This window comes from Myotis myotis, unplaced genomic scaffold (genome assembly GCF_014108235.1).
Source record: "Myotis myotis isolate mMyoMyo1 unplaced genomic scaffold, mMyoMyo1.p scaffold_m19_p_11, whole genome shotgun sequence".
Classification (NCBI taxonomy): domain Eukaryota; kingdom Metazoa; phylum Chordata; class Mammalia; order Chiroptera; family Vespertilionidae; genus Myotis; species Myotis myotis.
The window spans coordinates 3104236-3123246 of record NW_023416315.1 but is presented as its reverse complement, the minus strand read 5'-3'; the positions used below and the strand labels follow the sequence as shown (position 1 = coordinate 3123246).

Here is a 19011-nt window from a genome sequence, read left to right as displayed (position 1 = left end):
ATCGGAGGAGTTTATGGGACACGTGTACGCTCTCCCCCGCCTCACCGAACGCACCCGGAGGGGCTTAAAGGCCACGCTGGGCCCGGCTGTGCGCATCTGCCTCTCCCTCCCTCCACCGTGTCTGCCAATTTGCCCCCGTGTCCACCCCTGCGTCCACCCGACGCGGAGGTACTGAAAGGCGCGTCCTCTCCTCTTGACCCATGAGCTGTAGGAAAACTAGGCCTGTATCTGACTGACTCCTGGTCCTCAGCGAACCTGAGAAAACTACCATCCGTGGTCCCGACGCCATAAAAGAACGTCAACACGCTGAACCGATTCTTTCTGCCTTTGGCTTGTCACTCGGTGAAACGCACTTCTTCGTCTCTAAGTGCGTTTCACCAGATGGGCATCCTTTTCTCTAAACTCAAGTCACTCAGCCCGGCCGGCGTGGCTCAGTGGCTGAGTCTCAGCCTATGAACCAGGAGGTCAGGGTTCGGTTCCCGGTCAGGGCACAGGCCCGAGTTGTGGGCTCGATCCCCAATGTGGGGCGTGCAGAAGGCAGCCAGCCGATCCAGGATTCTCTCTCATCATGGATGTTTCTCTCTCTCCCTTCCTCTCTGAAATCAATAAAAATATATTAAAAAACAAACAAACAAAAACTCAAGTCCCTCCAACCGGGAGAGCGTGAGCGGTGGCGGCCTCACCAGGGAGTTGAGCAGGGGCGTGCGGGAGGTGGCGGGGCTGTGGAAAAAGCCCTGCTGGGGGATCAGGTACTCGTCCGCGTCCACCACGTCCTCCATGTCCTCTTCGTCCATCAGCGCGCGGTAGAAGTTGGAGTCCGTGGGGCTGGGCAAGTTCATCCTCTCGTCGCCCTGGGGGTGGGGGGGATTGGAGGCCATGAGCAAGGCCCAGGGGGAGGGCATCCCTTCTTGGCTCCCGTGGTCTAGGAGTCCATTGCTGGCAGACGCCGTGTGTTTACGGGTTAGTCACAGTAAAATCGCCCTGGTTCTCTTTCGTGTAACGGCTTCCTCCCTCCCCAGGCCAGGAATTAAAACATCAAAAATTGCCCGCTGGCGTGGCTCCATGGTTGGGCATCGACTTGTGAACCAGGAGGTCGCAGTTCAATTCCCAGTCAGGGCACATGCCTGAGTTTCGGGCTCGATCCCCAGTGTGGGGCGTGCAGGAGGCAGCCGATCCATGATTCCCTCTCAGCATTGATGTTTCTCTCTCTCTCTCCCCCCCTTCCTCTCTGAAACCACTAAAAATGTATTAGAAAAACATTAAAAATTCCTTGATGCTTAAAAGCCCCCTGAGTGAAATGCCAATGCTTAGGGGAAAGAAGGCATGAAGCAGCAGCGTTTACAGAATGTGTATCTGCTACTAGTGGCTGAGGTACTGTTTATAATACTAGAGGCCCAGTGCACGAAATTTGTGCACGGATACGGTCCTTAGGCCTGGCCTGCGATCAGGGTCATCCTCCCTGGCTGCTAGCAGCCAGCCCCGCCCCCTGCGGCCACCCACCCCCAGTTCCCCATTCACCATCGGAGCCTGCCAGCTGGAGGGGGGCGGGAGGGACCGAGAGATCAGCCGTTTTGCTCGCTTGCTGGCCTGGGGGACGGGGCTGGCACAGGGCGGAGCCTTGGACACGGATGCTTGTTATAGGGACAGAGGTCCGGTACCTGGATGACGAGGTAGCGCTGGGGGTCTCGGGCCATTTTGGAGAATTCACTGATCAACTCCCGGAACTTTGGGCGACTGTCCGCATCTATCATCCAGCCTGGAGGAGGGAGGAGGGAACGGGGTCCAGTGAGAGCCCCAACAATCACCCCCAGGACAGCATCACTCAGGGGGAGGCTTACGGGGCCTCCCGACAAGCAAGTGCTGCGGAAACCTCCTCCCTTGATGGACCTTCCCATCTCAGCAAACTGGTGCTGACGTGGTCAAAGTCAGACATGTGTGTGTGTTGTGTAATCAGACACCTATGTATCGTGTGTCCCTGATAACAGACATGTATGAATCGGAGAGACATGACATCTCTGATGGGCCCGCCTGCTCCTCCGAGGCCAGCACCGCGGCATGACCCTGGGGGGACCCCGGGAGCTGCTCTGACTGGGGGCGCCCCGTGGCCAAGCTCCCAGGTCTTCACTCCACGTGACCCTCGTCTACGGCCACTCAGCAGTCTCGCCAACTGGAAACCAGAGCCCGTGGAGGGGAACTTGGGGACTTTCTCTAAGAACCCGGGGATCTGGGAAGTCTCCGCTCTGGTGTCCTCATGTGCCCATGGGCCGGGGCGGGGTGGGGTGGGCGGCGGGGAGCAGAGGACACCCCTGTTCCCAGGCTGGTGGCCTTGCTTACATGACCCCGGCTGATGGACGAGCTGCAGGAGAAGCCGGGAGCTGGCCGCCCTCCTGCCTCCGGGCCTCACATCTACTTCCTACCAGCGGGAGTCAGGCTATTTTTAGGCCAGACTGCCAGTGACCTCGGTCCCAGCTTCCTCGGCCCCCAACAAGGACGTTAAAAATAGATGACCCCGGGCTTGGAGTTCAGAGAGGCATCAATGTTTATATCCATGCTGCTCCCCGCCCCCCATTTCCTTCTGGGTAAATGCTCAGCACACGGCCGTGTCGCCCTCGGGGCCGCTGAGCCTGGGATTCTGCTGCCGTAACAGCGTTACCGGGTCACACACACCCTGGCCCGGGCTCAGATGTTTACCGGCTACCCTGCCGTCAGGCTGCACCTAAATCCACGGCAGGAAAGATGGAAATCCAGGCAGGCATGCCGATTCTACCAGCCTCGTGTGGTTACTCATTCCCAGTCTCTCTGGTCACATACTCCCACCCGGGCGGCCCTTCCCTGGAGCCACTCACGCCAGGGGGCCTGGGGGTCGTGGCTCACGGGGGACTTGGATTTTGTTTATTTGCTCGCAGCCACGGCAGACGCCGGGCCCCGGGGCTCCGTGAGTCAGGCTCGGCTTCCGGAGGAACGTCCGAGGGGCTGACTGACGGGTGTCCCTGGGCTGGACTGTCTGCTGCAGAGACGGGGGCGGCATTTCTCTGGGGAGCCGAGGGCTCCGCTGTTTGGCTACGGCAGCAACGCCTCCCCAGGCGCGGCTGCGCGGGGGCGGGGCCCCGGCGGTCACTCACACTTGACCATGATCATGTAGACGTCGATGGTGCAGATGGGCGGCTGCGGGAGGCGCTCCCCTTTCTCCAGGACGGTCGAGATCTCACTGGCCGGGATCCCGTCATAGGGCTTGGACCCAAACGTCATCAGCTCCCACACGGTGACGCCTGCGAGGGCGAAGGTGCCGCTTTATGAGTCAGGGACCCCAACGCCTTGTCCCTGGTCATCACTATCGATACGGTTTCTTATGCCAGAAGCCTGTGGTCCCGGGCAATGGGCTCGCGTGCTGGGAGCCTCAGTGTACCTCTCTGTAAAGTGGGGTGATGACAGTGTCTGTCGAGGATGTCACGAGGGGCCAGTAACATAACTGAGATGTTCAGACAACGCCAGGCAAAGAGCGAGCGGCCAATGAATGGTAAACTTTAGTGACAACAGCAGAGACACCACGGCCACGTGAATGAGTCAAGTCAGTCTGCTCTTGGGCGGGAGGGGCCGCGCAGGCGGCCGCCCCCAGCAGCTTGGAGGAGGACACATGGGCTTGCAGCAACAGTTTTAATAAAAGAAAAATTAGAGGGTGAGAGAGCAACCAAAGGCCTGGTAGGCATGCATACTGGCATAACCAATGGACAGGGACACTGGGGCGGTGGGGGCTTGACCTGGGGGGCGGGAGTGGCAGGGGAGGGGTCAGTGGGGAAAAAGGAGACAGATGTAATACTCTAAACAATAAAAATATATATATATGAAAAATTAGAAACAAAGTCCCCCGTGTTCCTTTGATAAACATAAAAACCCTATAGTTGTTGTTTCAAAATTAATCATGACTTAAAAAAAATCAGCGCAGTCATTTTCAAATGGGTGTTTTTTTCAGACCATGCCCCAGTTCTGATGGTCTTTCTTTTCTTTTCTTTCTTTTTTTTTTTTAAAGCATCTGACTTTTTAAAAAAATTGATTTTTAGAGAGAGCGGGAGAGGGAGAAAGGGATAGAAACATTATGATGAGAGAGAATCACGGATCAGCTGCCTCCTGCACGTCCCACACTGGGGATTGAGCCTGCAACCCGGGCAGGTCCTCTGACTGGGCATCGAACCAGCAACCCCTTGGTGCCTGGGATGATGCTCAACCCCTGAGCCACACCGGCTGGGCCCTGACGGTCTTCCCACCTCTGTGCCTGCAATTCTCTGCTCTGGAAACACATGCACACCCCAGGGAGCTAGTCCTCGCCTGCACAGCGAGCGGCCACTGCTCCCACAGCTGGGGACAGATGACACGTCACGAGTCACCCCCACAGAGCAGCGAGCAGCCCTTCAGCAGCTGGCTGGGTGGCAGGGGAGGCGGGGGGGCGGGGGCAGGGGAGGGGTCCCAGTGGTGAACGCCCCAGCACAGCCCTCTGGGAAAATGCCTGAGTGACACCCTGCTCAGACAGCCCTTTGTGCAAAGGCAAGGCGGCCAGAAGGTGGAAGGCGAGAGGGGACTGCCGGGGGCAAGCAAGCCGGGGTCCTGATGACGCCTGAGAGCAAAAGCAAGCCCCCTATTCCTACCGTCTTCTCCCAAAGACACCTCCTCACCGTGCATTTCTGCCGCCAGCTCCCCGAGACCATGCTCGCCACCATTCATTCCCAGCTCCAGCCCCTGGGTTAGTCCCTCACCAAACCTCCTTTCTCCACGGAAACTCTGCCCACCCCCGCCCCCGGGAAACCTCACTTGCTACCTCCCTTTGGTTCACTTCAAATTCACGCAGGAGGTCGAGTTCAGTCTGGTTTTGCAGGTACAGGCATTTGCCAAGGTCAAGTTCTCTTTCCCCGCCAGCCCCCCCGCCCCACCCCCCCCCGTTACCCCCTGGACCAGTTCCCCGGCAGCGGTGGCGTTCAGTGTGGGTGCGTCACACTTTCTTAGTGTCACTGACGCGGCGGTACTGCTGTCAGCCACTGTCCTGGGAGGAAACGCTGGGTGGTGAGCACACGGTGCAGCTCAGCGAGCGCTCGGAGCGGCTCAGCCCCGGGATCCCGGCTCGACTCACCGTAGCTCCAGACGTCGCTCTGGTGGGTGTAGATTCGGTGTAAGATCGATTCCAGGGCCATCCACTTGATGGGCACCTGGGGACACAAGGGACAAGGCGATAAGACAACCGCTGGCCTCCCTCTGCTGAGACCATGCTGCACGCTGCCGGGACAAGTGACGGGGGACGAGCGTGGGGAGGCCAGCCCCCAGCCCACCCCACCCCAGGCCCAGGGCTCTCCCAGAGGAGGGGCAGGTTTCACATCGGTGGAGAACAGGGCTGCTCTGGGAGGCCCCGAGCTGGCAGCCCAGGCCTGTGCTGTGCCCCGGGGCCCCATCCACCCGTGCTTATGGGGGTTGCTGGGGCCAAGCAGGCCGGAGAGGAAACTAAGAGGGTCCCTTGGGCCCAGAGCATTCTGAAGGCCCCCCTGCTGGGAGAGCCCCGGCCGGTCCGAGGAGGGCGCCCAGCGTGCGTCACTGAGACCTCGGGGCTCTGACATGTTCTTGCAGCCGCGTGCCACCCACAGCGGTGACCCGCCCAGCTGCCTCTGAAGGTGCTTTCCCCTGCAGGGGCCGGACCTAACCTTGGGGACCCGGAGATGGAGCGGAACTCACGGGACTGCTTCCTGTCCTCCATCAGAAACATCCCTGCTCGCTCTCCCAGCAAATCCTGCCCCCCCAGCAGACCCAGGGGTGGCGGCGGCAGCCGCTGTGACGTCGCCCAGGACGGCCCGAGAGCGTCCCCCACGCCCATCAGTCAGTGGCCGGCGGCGGCGCCGCGGGTCCCCAGCCAGCGCCTCACCTTGCCGCCCTCCGCGTGGTACTCCTTCTCCTCGGCGCCCAGCAGCTTGGCCAGCCCGAAGTCCGTGATCTTGACGTGCTGCGGCGTCTTCACCAGCACGTTCCTGGCGGCCAGGTCCCGGTGCACCAGGCGCCGCTCCTCCAGGTAGTTCATGCCCTGAGACAGGCCCCGCGGTGAGTGTGACGCGGTGGCTCAGTGACTCCTCCCCACCCCTGGCTGGCGTCTCATTCCCACGTGGACCACGCGGAGGCGCCACGGAGCAGGAGCCCCGCCATCGGGCCCAGACCTGGCTGCTGGGCGGTGGGCCGGCCAGCAGGACACCCTCCCAGCGCCGGGCACCTCCCAGACTCACCGCCAATGCAGATCTGTCCGTCTGCCACCCTCTCTGTCACTTTATTTATGTTTTTAAAGACTAGCTTGCTTATTTATTTATTTATTTGTTGAGAGAGAAGAAGGGAGGAGAGAGAAACATGGATGTGAGAGCACAACATGGATGGGCCGTCTCCTGCACGCTCCCTACTGGGGACCAGGCCCACAATACAGGCATGTGCCCTGACCGGGAATCGAACCCCAAGCCTCCTGGTGCACCGGGCGGCGCCCAACCAACCGAGCCACACCAGCCAGGGCTCGCTCACGTGTTTCACATGAAAACCACGTGGCTATTGAATTTGCTTCTACAAGCTCTCCCTGCCCCCCCCCCCCCTCGCCCCCCGGCTGCCTCTGGAACCCTGTGCTGGTCGGAGTCCCTGTTGTAAGAGAGTAGGAAAAGCTGAGAAGCCCCTGGTCCTCGTCACTGTGCAAACCCAGTAAATGAACTGAGCTTGGCCGCCCCGCTCCACGCCGCCCCACCCCGCGGCCTTTAAAGGGCCCCAGCAGCTGGGCTGAGCTGCGATGTGCTCTCTGGAGCCAGCTGGGGGAGGGGAGGGAAGGGCAGCTCCCTGTTCTGCAGCCCGCGGCTCATCGGCGGCGGCGGCGTTTGAATCCGAGGTAATTCTGGGACGAGGAGATGAGACCTGTCTGAACTTAGATCCCACGCTGTCCCTCGGTCTGGGTCCCACACGCTGAGGCACCGGGGAGGCCACCCCGTGCCCAGCAGGGCTACGTTTTAACCAGCCACCGACGACAAGCGCCCGGTCTTGCTGGCGAGCTCCCAGAACTCTGCGGAGACGCCGTGGACGGAGGGGGGTCGCAGGGCTGCGGGGCCCCTGGGGAGCTCACTTCCGGCCTCGAGAGCCTGGCTTCCATGTCATCAGCATGTTTATTTTTGTGAATGACTGCGGGCCGGCTGGGCTGCATTCTGAAACACGGAGGTCCCAGGGACTCTGCCGGCCAGCCTAGACCGCACCCAGGAGGGGCCCGGGGCCAGGGGGCCGCGAGGGGAAGGTTTTCCTGGCGGGGTGGCTGCGGGGGACATTGACAGGCTGTTTTCCCACGGCTGCCGCCTCCCACAGGCCTGGGGAGGAGCCCAGGGTGAGATACCCCACGTGGAAAATCCGGGTGCGCACAGACGCGTGGACACGGATGAGGCGGGAAGCAGGACGTGGGGCCCATGGTGCGGGCTCCCCACCACTGACCATGCCCTTGGAGGAGGCGGACGGCGTAGGGTGTCTGACTCCAGAGCAGGAGTGTGTGGCACTGACATAGACTGGGGACGGGGACGCTTGTTCACTGGCCTGCGGGCTCTGTCCTGAGTCGGGGGCCCCTGCGGGTGATGAGCGTGGATCTGGGAGCAAGGCCACCTGGCGTCCAATCCCCAGTTTGCTACTTGCTAGCCTGAGGCCTTGGCACGTTCAACACCCCATGCCTCAGTTTCCCCACAGTGAAGTGCACGTGGAGAACGAATCCTTTGAACTAAATTATTTTTTGGAAGCGGGTCCTTACTCAGTTTTATCTCCCAGACGGAGCTAAGCAGGCTGCTGCGTGCGAAGCTGTGGTCAGAGAACGGCGGCCGGACCCAAGCCTCTTCCTGAGGCCCGCGCCCTCTCCGCTCTCCTCACGTCTCAGGCTGCTCCTGGTGACCTACGCTTCGCATTTGTCTGAGAACTCAACTCTGTGAGCTCTTTTTTAGAAATTGATTTCTCGAGAGACAAAGATTTGCTGTTCCCTTATCGATGCACGCATTGGTTGATTCTTGTCTGTGCCCTGACCAGGGATCAAACCCGCAACCTCAGTGCATTGGGATGACGCGCTAACCGACTGAGCCATAGGCCAGGGCTGTGAGGCCTTAGTCTGGGTTAGGTGATGAGAACGCACTGTTGTCTAGAAGGCTTGGGAGCCCAGCCCGCATGGCTCAGTGGTTGAGTGTCTACCTATGAACCAGGAGGTCACAGTTCGATTCCCGGTCAGGGCCCAGGCCTGGGTTGGGGACTTGGCCCCCAGTGCGGGGTGTGCAGGGGGCAGCCGATCCATGATTCTCTCCCATCATTGATGTTTCTCTCTCTCTCTCTCTCTCTCCCTTCCTCTCTGAAATCAATAAAAATATACTTAAAAACAGGAACGGCTTGGGAAAATGCTAGCTTCATCACCGCCCAGACGGCTTCCTCTCCTGTGGACTGTGCAGTAGGAAGGAGATGGGCCCCCCGGGACAGATGGCCCAGCACGATGGCTGCAGGGATGAGACTCTTGGATGAGAAGGCTGTACATGGTGACCGTGCCACGCAGTACATTTCGGGGGTCACCACCTGGCTCACAGAGCCAGGAAGAGTGGGCACGCTCTCCAGCCTGTCCGTGACAGCCCCCGTGGCCCCATGGGCCAGGTGTTCAGGAAACGCTGGCCTCCCTGACAGGCAGGCAGGTGAGGTCTGCGAGTCTCGAGCCCGAGACTTTGGTCTGGAGAACAGAAGCCATTTCCACGCCTGCAGCAAGGGGGTGGGGGGGGCTTCCTTCTGCGCCCCCCCCGCCCCTCCCCCCCTCGCCACTCCTATGATTGTGAAATGATTATTTTTCCTTTCGCCTGGGCCATACAATTTTATCTGCCGTCTTGGCGGTTTAGCTGGGACAATAAACGGGCTTCCCGACAATATTTAGGCAGTTTCCCAAGACAGCCCAGCCCGGTGCCAGCGCGGGGCGCCTGCAGCTCAGCCAATCCCGCTGCGCCAAGGCCGCGAGTGTAGGTTCTGGTCAGCCACCAAGTGTTTCTGGGTAGTTTCGCTTCAGATTTGTACAAAGAAAATGGTTTAGTCCTTAGATAAATAGTCCCTAACCCCGAGCAAATCTCTCTCTTCCTGGCTGAGGAAACCATTTCCTCCCCCTCCCCCGCCCCCAGACTCGGGTCCCGCCGGCTCCTGGAACACAGCGTCCCTTGGGAATTGGAAAGCGAATGTGTCACAGGCTTACAGCTCACAGCCGCTTGTGGAAGGACTTCAACACCCAGTACAGCCAAACAGAGCACAGGAGGCAGGACGGCGGACTTAAATTCGGGTTGATACCCTGGCTGGTGTGGCTCAGTGGATAGAGTGTCAGCCGTGGACTGAAGGGTCCTGGGTTCCATCTCTGGTCAAGGGCACATGCCCGGGTTGCGGGCTCGATCCCCAGTGGGGGGCGTGCAGGAGGCAGCCGATCCATGATTCTCTCTCATCATCGATGTTTCTATCTCTCCCCCATCCCTTCCTCTCTGGAATCAGTAGAAATATATTTAAAAAAACGTAGCCGGACGACCTGATGCCCAGCGTGCAGTGGGACGGGCACGACTGGAGGCGGAAGACAATTCAGTTTCATCCCGAAGAGCGTGGGGCTCCCACGAGTGGCCGCACGTCCCGGGAGAGGAGGGACGGGCAGCGGGCTATGGGCCGCTGGGCAGTGCCCTCTGACTGACCTTGGCGATCTGCACACACCAGTTGAGCAGGTACTGGGAGCCGATGTTGTCCTTGTGCTCGCGCACGTAGTCCAGGAGGCAGCCGAAGGGCATGAGCTGCGTGATGAGCTGGACCGTGGAGGTCAGGCAGATGCCCAGCAGGCGGCACACGTGGGGGTTGTCCACGCTGGCCATCACGTAGGCTTCCTGCGTGGACGAGAGGCGAGGAGGGCGTCAGACATGCTCCCGCGGGGGCTGGGGGGAGGCAGGCCGAGCCCTCCCAGGTCAAAGAGCGACATGATGAGGAGGGGACAAGCTAGCCGGGAGGTGGACGTGTCCGCGGGGCCTTTGATATATCGCGCTGTGAATGCCTAGGTGCAGCGCGAGGCCGGCACCCCCTGGGGGCCCGTAGAGACCTCCCTCCCTTTGCAGGGTGCCCCCAGTGGCAGAGACCTGATGTGCCCAGCCTGGCACTGCCAAGGTCTTCCCGAAAGACCTCTGCCTCGAAGCTAAGGAGGCTGCAGTTTAAGATGCCAGCGGTGGAGGGACCTGGGGAGCATTACGCTGAGCGAAACAAGCCGCTCAGAGAAAGACAAGGGTCCATGGTCTCGCTCATCTGTGGAGTCTCAGGAACCAAGTGAACTGATGAACTAAACAGACCCAGAGACACAGACGCATGGACAGACTGTGGACGCTCAGAGGGAAGGCGGGTGGTGGGTGGGAAGCGATGAACCGATGGATTTGTGCGCAAATACGCATCACCCGGGCACAGACAGTAGGGGGGAGGGCCTGGGGTGGTGGAGTGGCTGGGAGAGGTCAATGGGGAAAGGGGCCAGATGTAATACTTTCAACAATAAAGATAAAAAATTAAAAAATAATAAAACGTCGTCAGGGTTCCCACCCCGGAGAGGGACTCGCCCACGGGTGCTGGGCCCTCGCGGGAGCCGGCCAGGTGTGAGGCGGCAGGGCCAGCAGGGCTCCCTGAGCTGGCAGGTGGCGGGGGGGAGGGGCTCCCCTCTCAGCAGGGCCCTGAGTCCCCGCTGTGGTCCCGGGGCCACCTCTGCCATGGGGAGCCAGAGACCCGCCAGGGGCCCGTCCGAGGCTGAGAGGCGCGGCGGGCGGGAATCTACCGCGAGGTGGACCCGCGGCCGCCGGGATTCCCTGGAAGCAGGGCGATCTCTGCGTTGCCCTCGCCGGAGTCTGGGACGGAAGCTGCGCTGCTCTGCGCCCGCTCTGCACCCGGCGGCCGTGCCCCTTGCTGCTGGCTGCCAGGCAGGGCCTCTGTGGGGCACAGGCCGGAGCAGAGACGGTGTGAGCCGCTGCTTTCTCGGGCGGAGGGAGCTGTTATTTATGACCCTGCGCACAACGGGGCCCTCTCTTCCGTCTGTGTGAGCATGCGGGGACCCTGACTTTCACCCATAAATCCTTCCTCTCTTCCGCTAACATACAAAGGGTGGGGGCTCTTCACGGGGGACCACAGGGCCTGGGGAGGCAGCTCAGAGGCGCCTTTGTCCTTCTCCGCGGCTCCCGTTGGACGAGGGGCAGCCGGGCGCTCCCTGCAGTAGTGAAGGCACCTGGGCCGCTGGGCATGGGAGGTGGAAGACAGGAGACAGAGGTGGGGGACCTCCCCCTCCCGGGCCTCACTGCTCTCCGAAGCCTGGCCTCACCTTCCAGCCCCGCCCCCCACGCCCCTCTGGTCCCCCTCCCTGTTCTGTCAGCCCTCCCTCAGGAGCCCCCACAGCCCTCCCCCCGGCCAGGCCCTCTCCTCCTGTCCCTCGGCTGACTCCTCTACAGGGGAGCCGCCCCAGACCCCCAATCCGAGTTCGATTCTCCTGGCATCTCACTTTTCCCCGGGGGGACGGGCTGGGCACAGCCTGGGAACTTTCTGTGAGAGACGCCAACTCCTGGCCACCCAGATGCAGGGAGGCGGGCCCAGTCGTCTGTCTGTCTGTTGGAACAAGAGCTTCAGGCACTCATAGTGATGACACTTAGGTATTTGTGTGATTTTGAAAAGTCTTCCCCACCAGGCTCTCTGAGGAAAGGCTGCAGGTCAGCGCTGGTACACGCCAGAGCCCCCGGTACACGCCAGAGCCCCCAGTACACGCCAGAGCCCCCGGTACACGCCAGAGCCCCCGGTACACGCCAGAGGCTCCAGTACATGCCAGAGCCCCCAGTACATGCCAGAGCCCCCAGTACACACCCAGAGCTCCCAATACACGCCATAGCCCCCAGTACACCCAGAGCTCCCAGTTCACGCCCAGAGCTCCCAGTACACGCCAGGGCTCCCAATACACGCCCAGAGCTCCCAGTACACGCCAGGGCTCCCAATACATGCCAGAGCTCCCAGTACACGCCAGGGCTCCCAATACACGCCCAGAGCTCCCAATACACGCCAGGGCTCCCAGTACACGCCAGGGCTCCCAGTACACGCCCAGGGCTCCCAATACACGCCCAGGGCTCCCAGTACACGCCCAGGGCTCCCAATACACGCCAGGGCTCCCAGTACACGCCAGGGCTCCCAGTACACACCCAGAGCTCCCAGTACACGCCAGGGCTCCCAGTACACGCCCAGGGCTCCCAGTACACGCCCAGAGCTCCCAGTACATGCCAGGGCTCCCAGTACACGCCCAGGGCTCCCAATACACGCCATAGCCCCCAGTACACGCCCAGGGCTCCCAGTACACGCCAGGGCTCCCAGTACACACCCAGAGCTCCCAGTACACGCCAGGGCTCCCAGTACACGCCCAGAGCTCCCAGTACACGCCCAGGGCTCCCAGTACACGCCAGGGCTCCCAGTACACGCCCAGAGCTCCCGGTACACCCAGAGCCCCCACACTGGTCCCACTGCCAAGCGCTGATTATTTATTGCTCCCCTGCCCCCCGCCCCCGCCCCACGTGCTGCTGCTGACTCTGCAGTGTGGTCAGCACTTGGCGGGTGCGCCCGGATCTTTCTTCCTCCTTCATTCCAGCGCAGCCGGCCCTACACCCAGGCACAGAGCCGCCTGGGACATGCCAGGGCTGCACTGCACGGAGATCACACGAAGCCGAAAGGCAAGGCAGAGCAGCCCTCCCTCCCCGCCCCCCTCCGGCCACGTCTCTGCACAAGGATCTCGCTGGGGGCCTTCCCGCTCGAGGCGAGGCTCCCCCCTTTAAGGAGCTGCGGTTCTCTTTTCTGCACCTACTACCCAGCAGGACGCGTGCCCATGGCAGGCCCGGCCCAGTCCCACGGCCCTCATCGGGGAAGGGCCCGCCACAGGAAGTCAGACCTGCAGAGACCTGAGCTCCTTTCCTCCGAGGCCGTTTCTGTCTAAAAGGGAATTGAGGCGCCGGGAGGCGAACAGCCCACCCAAGACCACGGTCCTGGGCGGCTCTCCGGTCTGTGCCGGCTGCAGGTCCACCGAGAGCTCGGGACGGGACGCGGCGCATACCCTGCACGTCCGCAGATCTGTTTTGCATTCCCTTTCCCTGGCCCGCCCTCAACTTAAGCTGGAAAGTCCACGGAAAAATGAACAGGCCCGTGGCTGCCAAAAGCACAAATCACTCTCTCCCCCGAGTCTGGGAATCGGTACAACCACAACACGGAGGCAGGCAGGCAGGCAGGCAGGCAGGCCTCCGGCGGCCCCTGCAGCTCAGGCTCGGGGGTTTGGAAACACGCTGTCCTCATTTTGAGGGAGAAAAATCCGCGCCCAGCACTGGAGCGGCCGTCGGTGGCGGGGCCGGAGGAGCTGGCCGGACCCGGGTGAGGATGGGGAGCAGCTCAGCGGGGGTGTCGGGCCACACAGAGCCTGGAGCCCCGCCAGGTTCCGGCCCCATTACAATCTGATGGAGCAACAGAACCAGGTCACCCCTTCCGCCCCCTCCCCCGCCCCAGGCACAATGGGGACGCTGTTGGGTCACGTGTCCCGTTCAGTGTGCGCACCAGCGAGTGAGCTGTGTTCTTCGCTGTTTGTTCTGGAGTCTCGGAGGCACAGGGTGACCCACGGCGAGCACGCCTGGTATTCCACCGCCCCGCCCGCCCGCCCGCCCGGCCGGCAGAGCCCGCACTCGCAGCCCCCAGGACAGGGGTCCCGGTCACGCGCAGGGTGTCTGAGGCCTGGGGACCTTGAAAGTCTGTTACTTTGTCCCAGTTGCCAAAATGAGTTTTTGGATCCTTCCTTCTTGCCTGAGTTCCCATCGGAGACGGTTTCATGCTGAGCTCTGGGAAAAGAGCCCCCCGTTCTCAACCGCCCTCGGCAGAGCCTGTCTCCCCTTAAGAGTAAGGAGTAGGTGCCCTCGCCCGGCCGGGTGGCTCAGGGGTTGAGCATCAACCTAGGAACCAGGAGGTCACGGTTCCATTCCCGTCAGGGCACAGGCCCGGGTTGTGGGCTCCATCCCCAGTGTGGGGCGTGTACAGGAGGCAGCTGATCAGTGATTCTCTCTCATCTTTGATATTTCTCTCTCTCTCTCTCTCCCTCTCCCCTCCTCTCTTAAATCAATAAAAATATACATTTTTTAAAAAAAACAAAGAGTAGGTGCCCGGCATGCGGCCCGCCAGCCGTGAGCTTGACATGCTTGATGTACACGCTCCCACGAGCCTTCGAAAGGAGGAGCTCGGCCCCAGGGGGCTCTATCGTCTACTTCTCTGTCCCCCGAAAGCACATTTCCTCCAATGTCAGGGCTCTGGGGGCCCTTTCCAGTGAACACGCTTCCTCCCCAAAGCATAGCTACTGGCTCCCACCGCCCTCCCTCTGCCTGGTGACATGGTGGGAATTCGCACTTTAGCATCGTTCTGTGAGACCCACGAGGACGTCCGGAAGGAGTCAGTGACGAGTGAAGGGGATGCTGCCGGAGGTTTCCCCTGCAGCAGGGGCGCCGGGTGGGTGGGGGATGGGGGGAGGGGGGCCGTCATGAATGCCGTGTCCCCTCCCTTCCTCCTGGTTCTGCTAACAGGAGCGGACACCGTGCTAAAGGGGCTTCACGCCGATCTGTGAGCCGTGACGGCGAGAGGTAATTGCCTTTGATGAGTATGTCCTCGTGTGGGGGCTGTCATGGCGCTTATGGATGCGGCGTCTCAGTTCAGGGGGCGCCTGAACCGGTGGAGGCAGGGGGACCCCTGGAGAACTGAAGTGGAGGGGGGCTGCCCCTGGGGGGTCGCTGTGTCCAAGCCCGTTTGAAAGGGTCCCCGCTGGCGTGGCTCACTGTGAGCATCGTCTGTGGGTCGGAGGCCGAGTGGGGATGTCACCGCCGACCGCTGCCCTTCTTGGCTGAAAGGGGAGCCACACCCCACAGACGCTGGAGTCGCTTTCCCTGTCCGTTAACTCTGTGCCCCTAACCTGCTGCTGACCCCTCTTCCTCTGTGGGCACAGCTCGGCCTCAGGCTCACCTGACGAGCTCCCGGAGCCCAGCATGGCGGGCCCCACAGACTCGGAGGCCAAAGGAACCACACAGGATGCTCTGATCATGAAAACCCCTGACTAAGAGCAGGTCCTGGCGGCAGTCACGGCCCAGGCCTGTGGCTCCCCTGGCCAAGGCCCATCTTCCGCCACAGCGGGGCTGTCCATCATCTCTGCGTCTAGGATCACGGACCCTGGCGTTGGAGAGCAATCCTCTCTCCTGGGCCTCTCAGGGCACCATCCCCTGGGAACACAAGCTCAGAGGAGCCCTCACGGCTGTCTTGTTCCCCGAATACCATCTCTACGGGCTGTGAATTGTTCACTACCCCGAACCCACAGGAGACAAGAAGTACGTGTCCGCTCGTTTCACTCTTGGCTCCAATCCCAGAGACGTCCTGGCTGTGCTTTCTCCCGCCCCTTCAGCCACCACCCGTGGATGTGACGCACCCTCCTCGTGCCTCTCCTTCGCCTCCCGTCTATAAAACAAGCTGCAAAACTGCCACTCTCCGCAGCATCTCCCCAATCCTTTGGGATTCCGCTTCCCGGCAATTGTCGTAGTTTGGCTCGAATGAACTCATAACAGTTCTCGGGGCGGGGTGGGGAGGGAGAGGCCTGAGCATTTCTTACGTCCACCAAAGCGAAAACATCATAACCTGTGGAACGTTCCAAGGACTCCTCCATAAAGTAACCATCCAGAGAGGCCGAGGACACTGCAATTATTTGGGGAGCAAGCGCAGAAGGCGGGCGACCGTTTCTGGAGTCGCTAGCGCATCATATTGTAAATTCTAGGCATCTTTCAAACGTCATTTCAAAGGTAAGAGAACTCAATGGAGCAAAGTGACCGTGAATTTCAGAGTCAGAGGGACAGTGAACTGGATCCCTACCCACCGCGCCCCCCCCTCCCCCCCCGCGGCAACCTGAGCACGTCTCTTTGGGCCTCCATTTCTTCATTCTCAGGGTGCTGGGCATCATCCCTACCCCCGAGTTTGCTAGGGGCGACCGCATGTAAACCTCGTGAGAGTGAGGCCCACCCTAGGAGGGAGAGGAGAGAATGGCAGAGCCAAGTCCCCCCCTCCTCTCAGGAGAAGGCCTAGAGGGACGCGTGCCAACGAGAGGCAGAAGGAAGAAGACACGGAAAGTGACCCTTCGAATGTGGAGATGAAGGAAGTGTCCCCCGCCAGCGTGCTGCCCGCCCCGAGAAAGGCGGCCCCTGACCGCCAGGCCCGTGGCAGCGAGAGGACAGACTCACGTCGAGGATTTCCTTGTTGGCCTTCGGAGACGTGGCTTCCCGCAATTCCTTGATGGCCACGGGGATTTTAACCTTCTCGCCCTCCGGGATCCAGAGCCCCTGCGAGAGAGAGAGAGAGAGAGAGAGAGAGCAGGCATGAGCCGGCAGGCCTTACACACGCCACGTGGGGCTTCAGGAGTGACGCCGTCCGGAAGGGCCAGAGACAAGGAGCTCAGCCCTGCACGGCAAAGCCACCGGCGCCGGGTGTCCCCAAGTCTCAGCGGCTCTTTGGCGATCATGGTCCACGGATCAGAGTAACGACCCTACACTCGTGCCCATGACACAGAGTGCGCCGCTGCTCCCACAGCTCTAAGGCACCCGGTCCAGGCCTAACCGAGAGCAGGCTTCACGCAAAGAGGACTAGAGACAGACGATGGAGAGGAGGCTGCTCGGACCAGGGCCTGACTCGGAAGCTGACCTCTAGGGTCAATGCCAACTTCTATAAAATGTGTCTGTGGACACGTCTCACGGGACCACTTATTCGGCGCCGTGATTATAAAAGATTTCCCTTCGACAACTTGGGAAAAATGCTGGAATTTCCCAAACCCTCAGCAACACAAGGAATAAGTGACATACACAGACGACAGCCGAGGACTCTGGCTTCGCTCCCCCGGGAGGCGAGGGGCCGCCAGCCCGAGCCCCCGGAGCGTCTGTGCCGTGTCTGGCGTCTCACCTTGTACACGGTGCCGAACGCGCCGGAGCCCAGCACCTTGATCTTTTTGAACTCGGTCTCCTTTAGGATCCTCAGGAGGGCCTGGTTGGGCGCTTCCCCGCTGGGGGTCAGGGGCTCCACGAGCTGTGGGCGACGAGGGTGAGCGATGAGTGACGGGGATGCTGGTCAGCCTCCACACCCCCCGTGGACCGGGCCTGGTCCTGCCTCAGCACAGAACCTGCCGGCTCGCTCAGGCCACACGGCCACCTGCTCTGAGGGACATCGTGAAGACACAGGCGTCCCTGACCAGAACCGGTCCAGTTCAACAAATGTAACTTCCAGCTCTGTTTCCAGGCTCTTTAGTTGACCGGGGAAGTGTGGGTGTGGAAGCTTTTTAGGGGGGGGTGGTCATTTTGGTCGCCTGCTGAACCCCCTGACACCCAAGTGCCAGGATGCCACCAGCTGCCCTGGGGACTCCCCCCGGGTACTCGGGCTTCTGACTCTGCTGGGCACAGATGCCGGGCGCGGACCGTCCTGGGGAATGGCAGTGCCAGGAACACACTGTGGGAAGCAGAGCTCGGAGAGGGGCAGGCGTGGACAGGGGCACCTTCCAGCTCCGTCTCCCCGCCCACGGGGCCTCCCCAGGACTCAGCAGGCACCACTCAAAGGCTGGCTCCTGCACATTACGCACGTACTGTCCTCTGTTTTTAAAAAATATTTTAAAAAAAATCACCTGAGGGTATTTTCCCATTGATTTTCAGAGAGGGTGGAAGGGAGGAGGAGAGACCCACAGAGAGAAACGTGGATACATTGGTTGCTTCCCACATGAGCCCCATCGGGGCTGGGGATCAGCCTGCAACCGAGGTGTGTGCCCTTGACCGGGATCAAACCTGGGACCCTTCAGTCCACAGGCCGACGCTCCACCCGCTGAGCCAACCCGGGCAGGGCTCCGGGTCCTGTCCTGCCCCCAGGCAGCTGTCACTGTGCTGTGCACTTACCGCAGAAACACGTGTGCTTCCCTGGGTAGTGCCCCCCATGTAGCTAATGGTCACTGGGCGTTCACACGCTTCCCGGCTTTGCCATCACAGGGAAGGAAGCGCAATGACGCAGTGACATCCTTAAACACAGTCTCAGGGGCCCACGCAGACGGGCCCTGCCCTCTCCCCTGTGTGTGTGTGTGTGTGTGTGTGGGGGGGGGGTGTCCCCAGGGGCTGGGGCGGCGCAGGGCACACTCACCTCCCTCTCCTGCAGCAGCCGGCGCAGCGTGCGCTTGCGGACGATGTGGCGCCGACGCAGACACAGGCCCACCACCAGCGCCACCATCAGCAGCAGGAAGAGGCCGCCCACGATCCCTATGGCGATGGACGAGATATTGGACCTGAAGGAGGTGCAGACATGGGGGAAGGTCAGGTTGTTGCCCGATGTCATGGCATCTGCGTTTCACCTATGTCCTGCCTGTGCTGAAATGCTGACACCACTGAACACGCTCAGAGAGGCGCTGCAGCCGCTGGTGGGGGGAGCAGCTGAGGGTCCCCGCGGCATCCTCATTCATCCCCGCCCCCTACCTGGCTGCATTGCACTTTTCAAATTGAGGTGTTATCTGGATCTCTCCATATAGTGGCTATATTAGTATGTAATTATTATTTTTTTAGAGAGAGGGAGAAAGGAGAGAGAGAGAGAGAGAGAGAGAGAGAGAGAGAGAGAGAGAGAGAGAGAAACACCGACCGGCTGCTTCCTGCATGATCCCCACTGGGAATGGAGCCCACAACCTGGGCATGTGTCCTGACTGGGAATTGAACCGGCAACCCAGCAACCCTTGGTGCAAGCACAACGCCCGACCAACTGAGCCACACGGGGGCAGGGCAATGGTTCTATTTCAATCTGTTGATTAAGAAAAGACATTAATTCCAAAAGTAACTCAGGCTTCAGTTCCGGTTTCCATGTGAATTTGCATCTCTCAGAGTCTCTCTGCGTCGGAAGCAGCGGCCTCCCGTCCGTGAGCCCCGC

The 19011-nt window shown here is 61.0% G+C and overlaps 1 protein-coding gene across 5 annotated transcripts in view; it reads right to left on the bottom strand.

Annotated features, from left to right (window-relative positions):
* The window catches only part of EGFR (epidermal growth factor receptor), a 116713-nt gene that overhangs the window by 7626 nt on the left and 90076 nt on the right, over positions 1 to 19011 (bottom strand). For 4 of the 5 annotated variants that reach the window (XM_036327270.1, XM_036327271.1, XM_036327273.1 and 1 more), the window contains 9 exons: positions 18241 to 18382; positions 17026 to 17148; positions 16314 to 16412; positions 9714 to 9899; positions 5900 to 6055; positions 5120 to 5195; positions 3123 to 3269; positions 1659 to 1756; positions 684 to 851 (listed from right to left, as the gene is read on the bottom strand). In XM_036327270.1, the coding sequence (XP_036183163.1) occupies positions 684 to 851; positions 1659 to 1756; positions 3123 to 3269; positions 5120 to 5195; positions 5900 to 6055; positions 9714 to 9899; positions 16314 to 16412; positions 17026 to 17148; positions 18241 to 18382 (1195 nt within the window). Of the gene's footprint in view, positions 1 to 683; positions 852 to 1658; positions 1757 to 3122; positions 3270 to 5119; positions 5196 to 5899; positions 6056 to 9713; positions 9900 to 16313; positions 16413 to 17025; positions 17149 to 18240; positions 18383 to 19011 lie in introns of those variants that run through there. The other variant, XR_004970763.1, reaches the window with a different exon arrangement.